This window comes from Pterocles gutturalis, unplaced genomic scaffold, assembly GCF_000699245.1.
Source record: "Pterocles gutturalis isolate BGI_N339 unplaced genomic scaffold, ASM69924v1 scaffold17084, whole genome shotgun sequence".
Classification (NCBI taxonomy): Eukaryota; Metazoa; Chordata; class Aves; order Pterocliformes; family Pteroclidae; genus Pterocles; species Pterocles gutturalis.
In genome coordinates, this window is record NW_010131097.1 from 1 (window position 1) to 9521 (window position 9521).

Genomic DNA, 9521 nt, shown 5'->3' on the forward strand with positions numbered 1-9521 from the left:
TGTCCTGCCTGAGCCCCTGTGTGCTGGCCGGGGTGACCTTGGGTTCTGCTGCCCTTTTTCTGGGTGGCCGCTGTGGCCAGCGGTCACCAGTTTGGGCTCAGCTGCTCCCCGATGCGGTGCTCAGCCCGTCCCCCTTCTCCTTGCAGCCATGCCAACACCCTGCTGGAGCCTGAGGTGGAATTGTTTGAGAAATGGTACCGTGAGATGGAGCCGGATGGCACATTGCTCCAGCTGCCGTCCGGGATGTACAACACCCCGCCGGAGCTGCCGCAGGTGTGTGGCTCCAGGTTACTGGGCCTTTGGGTCTGGCTGTTGCCTTGCTGCGCAGAGCCACGACCCTTCGTCCCTCTGCAGCCCCCCTGACCTCCCGATCTCAGCGCTCATCTGACAGGAGGGCAGCAGGCAGGCTCCTCGCTTTGAAATGTGATGAGGAAAGTCCCCCAACAGCACGCTGCACTTGGGCTTCGCAGCAGTGAGCCCTTAGCCTAGACAGCTGCTTGCAAATTGCTGCTGGTTTTGTCGGTGTAAGAGTTCAGGCTGCCTTGCTGTTCCTGCACTCGGTGTAAATGCCAGGCTGCCTTCTCGTGCCGTCTCTTCCTTGCATGACAGTGCCGCATCCTCCTGAATAGCGAGTGCCGGGGAGATCTGCAATGAGTGAACCCCCCACACAGCATAATTGGAAGTAGGAGTTAAACAAATAGGCAGGCTGGTGCCAGGACAGCAGGAGACTCGCCCAAGGCTGTGCCAGGTCTGTGATGGGTCGCTCTGTTGCTCTCCTCCCTCCTGGAGCAGTTCATGTGGGCTCAGACCTGTGTGCATCCACATGCGGGTACCTCCACGGAGTGCGTGTTGCTCTCTTCTCACTGGAGCTGTGAACAAGCTTTTGGAGCAGATTTTTCCCTCCTGGCCCAAACGGCACCTTTTCATCAGAGGCACGGAGAACAGGAGCTCTAAACCCTTTGCAGTGGAGTTCCTTTCAGCCAGCGCTGGGTTTTAGTGCCTGCCTGAGTCCAAAGCAGCCGCTTCCTGGTCAGTCCCAGACCGAGCCCTTAGAAACTTTGCCTTTGGGCAGGTGAGCACTTGCCCTCTGCAAAGCAGGGGCTGTCTCGCTGTGTCCCCACAGCACTGGGAATTGCCCTTGAGTAGTTTTTCGAGAGCATACTCCAGCCTGCCTGTGCTGCAGTAAGCTCAGCTCCTCAGGCAGTCTGGACACAGGCAGGAGGAGACCCCATCTGTCCTACACAACAATAAGCATCTTCGCTACGAAGAGGTGTTTTACCTGCCTGCATGAAGCTGCCGTGTTGGCTTTAACCCCTAGGCCTGTATTTGCCTGTTGAACAGAAAGTGCTTGTGTAGGAGGGTTTTGTGGGTGGAGGAGAGGACAGATGGGGTCAGCCCAGGTGTGGCCCTGAGATACCTCTGCTCTGGAGAGGCCTTCTTGTCCTTGCTCTAAGCTGGAATCTCACCAACATGACCGTTGAGATGATTTTGGTTTTGAATACAGCAAAATGCAGCAACAGTTGGCCAGCACTGGCTTTCTAACAGCATCTGCGTTGTTTCTTGGTTGTTGCAGACACCTGTCAGGTACAAATCCGAGTTTCACGGTGCGATGGACTATTTTTTAAGCCTGACAGAGGAGCAAAAATGCGAGTTGGTTGAGCGGGAGCTGACTGAGGTGATGGATGAGATCCAGAGGATGAAGGAGGACTCGGAGCAGACCTTGCAGAACCTTGAGGTATGGCTCTCCAGGACCAAGGTGTCAAACAGTCTTGCTACTTTTCATACCCCTTTCAACGTGCCATCCCTCAGGCAGTGAGACAGACTTGCTTGGTGGGGGCCGTTCATAGCAGAGCATTGCTGCGAGTGGTCCTGAGCTGAGTGGAAGCCAGAACTGTCCTCTCACCTCACCTCTTTCTTGAAAGCAAGTACACCAGTAGAGATTGGATGTGCCCAGTCTCCAAAGATGGATCTTATTATGGCAGGAACTAAGAATAATACAGGTGAGGGGAAGATTTTTAGGTAGAGAAGCTCAGATTTGCTGTGTGAGATGAAGTCAATGCTCAAAAGAAAAATCTCCTTTTTGTCAGTTTCTTGAAGGTGTGCCCTTTGCCTTTGTGCCAGACATGTTCTTCATTCTAGCAGCTCCCAGAAGCTCCCTGAGCTGGCTGGGCTCCACGCAGTCCTCTCCAGAGTCTGCCTTTCTGCTGTCTCTGGGATTCTTCACAGCAGGCTCCAAGCCTCCAAGACTGTGTTCCTGCAGCAGGCTCCTTGGGGCTGTATGCTCGCCCTGTGCTGCCTGCTTAGACCTCCTCCTAGCCAAGATTCTCAGGAGCTTTTGGGGAAGGAGAGACCTCTGCATTGTGTTCAGAGCACTGGTGCTGCCTGCAGCGGCCAGGAGAGGGGAAGCAGGCAGCCCATCCCTCTCCTCTGGCCACAGCACATATGCAGTCAACAAAGGGTGTTAATTTGTCTTGTGTTGTCTTAGTCAGAGTGGCAATCTTTGTAGGTCAGGATGGAGTGACAGGTGTTGAAGCTCAGGCATGTGAGAGGTTTTTTGTCTTGTTCTTTTTGAGTCACTGAAGTAGCCGTGCTGTGTGAGCCTGCAGCATGTGCCCTGAGCTGCACAGGATGTAACTCAGTGCTCCCACATGAGAAATGCTCCTCATGCCATCAGAGAGCATGCCTGGTCCTTCCCGGTGTTCTCTGTTCCCAAAGCCATTTGAGTAAGGGAAGTTAGCACCTCTTGACTGCTGTGTGACTTTATTTCTACAGGCAGTCATTGAGGAAGCAGATGTTTGGTGGAATGATGTTAAGAAAGCCATTGGTGACTTTGAGAAAGACATAGTCGGCACCATCTCCAGCAAGAAAGGGAGTATCACAGCTTCTGAGAAGCTGCTGAGATACATGGAGGAGAAGAACCACCAGAGGGTGAGTGCTTCATGGCAAATTTTGTGGCTAGACTGTCATCTGGCAAGTTATGTTGGTTAGGGAAAATCCCATACTCCTGTGTGGCCTACATCATGTTTTCAGACTGTCTCTGGGAGCCTGTTTGGACAGCCCTTGTTGCACTGGACAGTCGGTGACCAGCCTAGGTGCTCCTCATGCTGCTGAGCTGCAGCACAGCTGGGAACACGGAGGCCCTTAGCAGAGCCAGGAAAAGTGCACGGCCATGCCCCCACGCTTGGGGCATGGTGATGCTGAGCAGTGTTTCGTGCTGGGCTCCTTTCTAAGCCAGCAGTGAAGGCTGCAGGGTGGATGAGATGAATGGGAATTGCACCATAAGGAGTGTGGTCTGGGTGCTCTTTCTCCTCCACGGCTCTGCTGTCCCCCTATAATCTGCTCTCTTTCTTTAGGATCTGCTGAGAGAGAGGTTGCGCTTAAAAAATGATCTGCTCAAAGATTACAAGAAGAAGCTGCAGCAGCAGCTCAGGCAGGTGCGTGCAGCAGCTGAGGAGAAGCAAGAACTAGATGGCCCCTTAAGGAATGAAAGGAGTCCAGCCCAGTGCGGACACAGGGCTTGCTCTGTGTAGGGGATGCGTGGCCCTCCTCCTCCTCCCCTTCCTCCTTTGCTCCTGGCCTCGCTGCCTTTGTCAGAGGGCACTGTTGTCTGCCCAGGTTCAGACCTGGCACATGTCTGCATGCATGGTGTGAGACAAGAAGTCTCACAGGGCGGAAGCTGGCAGATCTCTTTGTGCCCTCTGTGCCCTGGAAAAGATGTATGGTGGATCAGAGCAGTTCCCTGGGGACAGGCTGCTGCTGGCATGGCAGGAGCCTCGCCAGAGGGGACCTGTCTGCACTGCTTGGACCCTCGAAGCTAGGGCACAGAGCACAGGCTCAGTGGCACACCATGGCTCGCATTTCTCCCCGAGACCCAAGACCCTGAGAAGATCCTATTCTTTAGGTCTGCTTTCCCCCCAGAGCAAAGCCCTCTTACTTGCGGTGCAGCTTTGATCAGCGCCCTACAGCTCTGCTTTCTTGGGCTTTGCAGAAGGAGCAGATGGGAGAGACACTCGATGAGGTCGACTTGCAGCAGCTGCAGATTAGAAATGCCCAGGACCGGGAGAAGATCGATGAGAAGAATGAGGAGCTGCTGCAGCTAAAACAGACCTCAAGGAAGACTCTCCAAGTCCTCAACTTCTATAAAGTGTGTGAACCTCCCAGCACCTCTGTTTTACATTCCTCCTGTTTCTGAGGGTCACATACAAGCTCTTGCATCCTTCCCTTTCTCAGTTAGATGATGCAGAACACCTCTCTGCCTTCCCACCGATTTAGCAGTTCATTTGGGAGGTTTTCCCAACACACCTACAGCAGCAGTGCCCTCCTTTGTGTTTGTCTGCAGCCTGATGATGGGGTTCATGCTTTGTAGCATGGTTATTTTACACCCCAGGGGAAAATTCCAGTAGGAAAGAGCTTCGGTGTTGTCTTGCACAGGAAAATACATTTTTTACATAACCTGTGAGATTTGACAAGTTGTCATGAGCTGCAGCTGTTACTCTGAGTCTGCTCTTATCAGTGAAAGTGCTTCTCAGCTGGGTGTATTTGCTTCTTTCCAATCAGCCATCCTCTCTAGGTCAGTCCTAAACCCTGTCTGCTGTGCCATAGGCTGTGCTGCAGTGTGACACACAGGACATAGCGAAGCAGTAGCTGCGTGACCAGGGCATGATGCTGCCTTCTGCAGGGGACCAGTGGTGCCACGGAGCTCCTGCTCCGCCAGCTGAGACCAAGCGGGAGGAGTACAGGGGTGACTTTGCAGGTGGCTGGGAGCTGCCGCTGTGCCCACCGATGCTGTCCTTCTCTCATGTTCCAGAGGAAGCTGCAGGACACCATGGCAACATCTGCGTCTCTGATGAAAGATATCTCCCAGAGGAAGGAGCTGCTGGAGAAAACTGAAAGAGAAAGTGCTCTGGTGGAGAAGGTAAGAGAGTGATTTGGGAGACCCAGAGACTTCACTTGGGAGCACTCTTCGGAGGTAGTTTTTGTGGTGTGTTGGATACTGATGCCCATCTGAGGCCAGGCAGTGAGCTGGGTACCTGTGTGCCTTTCTGGGTCTGAGCAAGTCCTGGGGCTTCTGCTGGTGCCAGGCAGGTTTGCAGAACAGGTCACGTTGTGGATTTTGGCCCTGGATCCCCAGGGACCTGCCACTGGCTTCTTGAAATTCTGTTTTCTTGAACTTTTCATCAGCAGTGTCCTCTCCTGGGAGAAGTGACATTGCTGCCATCCCAGTCTGGGGACATGTGGCCTGGCGAGGACACCACAGCTTTGGGAAGTGGTGCCCAGCAGGGATGGAGGCACCAGGGGGTGCATTCCACTGCTCCCCTGCGGAAGGGCAAGGGAGGGGCCGCTAATTTATCCTGCCTCCCTGCTTCCCTGGAAGACTGGCCACCAGCTGTCAGACGGACGTTTCCCCAGGATCACTCTGTCCCTATTCCTCTGGCAGCAACGAGCTGAAGCTGAGAGGGTGAACCGGCAGCTGCGGAAGCAGCTCTCAGACTACAGCGCTCCCCCCGTGCTGAGTTACGTGCAGCAGAAGATGGCTGTTACTGACCTTGGAAACAGCATCAAGGCTTGGGAGAGGAAGGTGGCAATCGCAGAGGTGAGTGACACCGTGCTGGGTGTGCGGGAGCCCAGACTGGGTCTCAGGGGAGCTGCATCGGTGCCTGCCTGCCTACAGCCACCCTGGGGACAGGAGTGCTCGCTCCTGCCCCGCCAGGAAGCTGTGCCAGGAGTTCTTGCGCAGTGGTTTTACTGGTGCCTAGCAGAGCTGGAGGCTCTTCCTGTTTACAGAGCAGCAATTGCTCTCTACCCCAAGGATATAGAGGCTGAATTTGAATGACTGAGCTCAGAGGGGAAGCCAAGGCAAGGACACAGCTTGTAATTTGACAGGAAGCACCATCGGGCTGTTGCTATACTGAAACTTGTTGTGTGGGTAAGGAGAAGGGGATGTATGGCAGCCCGATACCTTTCCGGCTCTGCATATGTAACCTGCACCTGCCTTTTCCAGTGCCACTGGTGGCTCACCAGTGTTTGTAGTCCTCTTTGATGATACTCACTTGTATCTTGACCCTTCTCTGGTAAGGAGAGGCTAGCCAAGATCCAAACATGAGTTCATTGCAAAGTTGCAAGAACATCTTTGACTCTTTGCTTGTCCCAACTCCTGGGAGGAGATGGAGAGGTAACACAGAGGAGTATACTCAAAGCCTGAGGGTAGCAGAACACGTCTGTACCCCTGTCCCGTGCAGGATGTCTGTGCACACGGCAGTGTGGGGAGAGAAGTGGTTGGGTTGGATGAGATGGATAGTGTTGGTTCTGTACCTTGACATGCTGCTCGTCTTCGAGCAGAGATGGGCTTAGCTGTGGCTGGGACGGGGAAGGCTCTGGGCTTGACACTGTCCAGCACTTAGCCCCCCAGCACCCAAGTCAGCAATGGACAGGGCTTGTGTGGTCCAGCCTTTCTCAGAACTGTGTGGATTTTGGCTTGGCCCATCAGTTCCTGGGATAAGAGTGAAGCTATAAACCTATCTTCTTTGCCGGTCCCTCTGTGGCAGAGCATGTCCAGCACCCCTACTGCCATGCAAGGGGCTGTAGGTTTCTATACAGTGCTGTTGGGTGGGGTCTCCAGGCTTCCTGTGGCGTTCAGGGCAGAAACCAAAGGTAGTGTAGACCTGCAGGAGCTCTCCTCAGCATGCTACAGCGAGCAGCGATCACAGGTGGGAGCAGGGGACACTGAGGGGCAAGCACTACAGCAGCTCAGGCCAGGCTAGACTCTAGCCTTGCAGCTTTCTCCGCAACATATCTCTGCTGTCTGAACATATTAAGGCCTTCTCCTTTCTCATCTTGCAGATGTCCTTGCAAGGCTGCCGCAGAGCGTGGAACCAGCTCAGGATGTCTGGTAACCAGCACTAGGCTTGTCTGGTGCTGCGAGGTGGGCAGTGGAAGATGCAGAAGGAGCCAACCCTGTGGGGAAGTTTGCTGTCAACGAGGTAAACGTAGCACCTTTCAAGCTGCAATGAGATGAAACCACTTCTGCGTGAAATGTTAAATAAACCCATGGCTCTGTTGTGAGGCCATCTCTTATGTCTGTCCCAGCACGTGCTGGCTCCCACCAGGCTCTGCTGCCTGGCCCCTCTGCAGGCCCTGCCAGCTCTGCTCGGGGTGCTCCCCTCTCCCTCCATCACCACAAGCAGTTATTCTCTGGTGATCAAATGTGACACATTCACAGGAATTGTCCTTTCTCTCCAGGCAAGCCCTGGTGATCACTTAATGCAGGAGGAACCAGAGGGGATTCCCTGGAAGTTCAGCATCTCTGAGCATGCACTGAAGAGAGCGGAGCAGTGTGAGCATATAGAGCAAATCATTTCAACATGGCATGCGTGAACCAAGCAGGCTTTCTGATCGCAAAAGGACATTTCATTTACCTAAAGAAACAAAAGAGCCAGGAGGGAGCAGCTACCCCTTTCCCAAGCACTTGGGGCAAATGTGAGTGTCCACTGGAGACGGGAAGCATTTTCCCACTGCAGGAGTTGTAAATCATCTCAGGTGGCCCAAGATTAGTTCAGGTCTGTTTTTCCCTTCTTGGGGTTGAAACCATCTCCCTGAAATATCCTCTCTGCTGGTCTGGAAGCCTCTTCCCAGTCTTTGGGTGGAGCCTGCACATCAGCTTGCGCGCTGACTCGCGTGGGGAATGCGGGAGGTCCTGTCCTCTTGGTGGTGGCCAAGATCCAGTCACTGTCGTGAGACACTGGGGTGTACAGGAACGGTCCATAGCATCTCATGCCGCCCTCACTGAGAATGCCTTTCAGGACCCATTTCTCAGTCCCTCTAACCTGGCACGTGACGGGGTTGCCAGCATCACCCTTTGGACAGACAAAAAAGGCAGGGTTGTGTGTCAGCAGTGTCCCTCCTGCCAGCGCGCTCAGGGGCTGTGGACTTCACCGGGCTGAGAGGAGGGCAGATCACAAAGTTTGGTCCTTTGTCGTCCCTGGCAGCAAAGCACCACTGGTTCAGGGGGCTGGCTGCCTTTGGGCTGACTGTGTCCCTGTGCACCCCAGAAGAAGTGACTGGCATCGCTCCCTGTGGCTGTCCTTACCCCCATCAGCCCAGCCCCACGCCTCATCCTTTGGTACGTACCACAAGGAACCCCTCTCAGTTTTGCCTCCTGAGCATCTTTGGCCCTGGCCACATCAAACACCCTTGGAGGCCCCGGCAGCAGGAGGGGTCCAGGGACCAGGAGCAGTGCCCCCAGTCACCCCACAGCTCATGCAGAGATGGGTGTCACATGTTCAAACACTCTTCCATGCCTGCTGTCTGCAAGCTGTGCGGAAGGGATCTTTTCCTGTTAGGACTAAGCAGGAGAAGGTTTTGGCTGCTCGAGCAGCCTGGAGCTGGAGGTAAGGTGAATGGGGAGGAGGTGGTTTGCCTAAATGTCTGCCTGGCCTGGGTTGGCGTTCTGTCCCTTACCAAACAGCTGCCACTTTGTCAGTGTCCCTGTGGCTGCAGCACATGGTTGCAGCAATCCTTTTCCGTGGGCAGGGATCCATGTCCACCACAGAGAGCATCCTCAGGATGGCCTGGCCAAGGGACCACCGTGAGCCTGTGGCTCTGAGCAGCCCCTGGCCTCCAAAAAACAGGGACAGGTGACCAGTGGGTGCTTCTTCCTCCCAGGACAAGCCCTGTTCCCCTTCCTCCCATTGGGGCTGTTGGCAGGAGGGAGCAGGAAGGTGGCTCTCTGCCCTGCCAGGGTTTGCCCGCGGTTGGATGGATCCAGCCCCAGACCCAGCAGGTCTGGGGGAGGTCTGAGGCAGAGAGGCTCCCATGGGGGAAGCAGATGGGCTGTATCCCAGTCAAATACTGGGACTGGTCCGCCCATCACCTCTTCATGGCGCTCAGCCTCACTGAGACCAGCACCTGCTGCCTGTGGGGTTTCGACGGAGAGGATGGGGTGCAAGGAAAACCCTGGGGCAAACTCTGCCCGCCCCTGCCCTGACTGAAGGATGCTTGCCCAGCTGCTGGGCAGCAGGAACACCCTCCTGCGCACTGGGAGGTGGTGTTATTCTCTGATGATTCCCAGGTCTTGCCCGGGGCGGTGCGGGTCCCCTTGCAGGACATGGACCCATTCTGCAGACGGGATGCGGTGCTGAGGATCCAGTGCTCACTCAGGATGGAGCTGAAGGCTAGGAGGTTTCTCTGCATGTCCTGCAGTGCCACCACCCACAGGAACTGGTCCATGGCCACAAACTCCTGCACTGGTCTCCAGGGGGATGGGCTGGCCTGGATCCCGCAGGCTGCGGGGAAACGGGGTGGATTGCTGGGTGTACTGGGTCCCATGCTCCCCCACTGCCCCCCTCTTCCCTCTGATGCCCTCTTGTCCCTCGCTGTGGCTGTCCCGAGATTTGACCTTGCCTGGGACTGATGCCCACGCTCACTGTGGGGCCACGGCGGCATGGCGTGCAGCGCAGGAGGGTTGGATCACGCCACCTCTCTCACCTGGTGCCAGGGCAGCACAGAGACACAGAAGCGTGAGG

At 55.2% G+C, this 9521-nt stretch overlaps 1 protein-coding gene across 1 annotated transcript; it reads left to right on the top strand.

Annotated features, from left to right (window-relative positions):
* Positions 1-146: 146 nt before the first annotated feature.
* LOC104466911 (coiled-coil domain-containing protein 113-like) lies at positions 147-6903 on the top strand (the record flags this gene model as incomplete). Its single annotated transcript, XM_010080484.1, has 8 exons — positions 147-273; positions 1574-1735; positions 2773-2928; positions 3354-3434; positions 3989-4144; positions 4808-4915; positions 5438-5593; positions 6841-6903. Coding segments are annotated over 8 exons (1009 nt in total), but the record flags the coding sequence as incomplete, so codon positions are not given.
* Positions 6904-9521: the final 2618 nt, after the last annotated feature.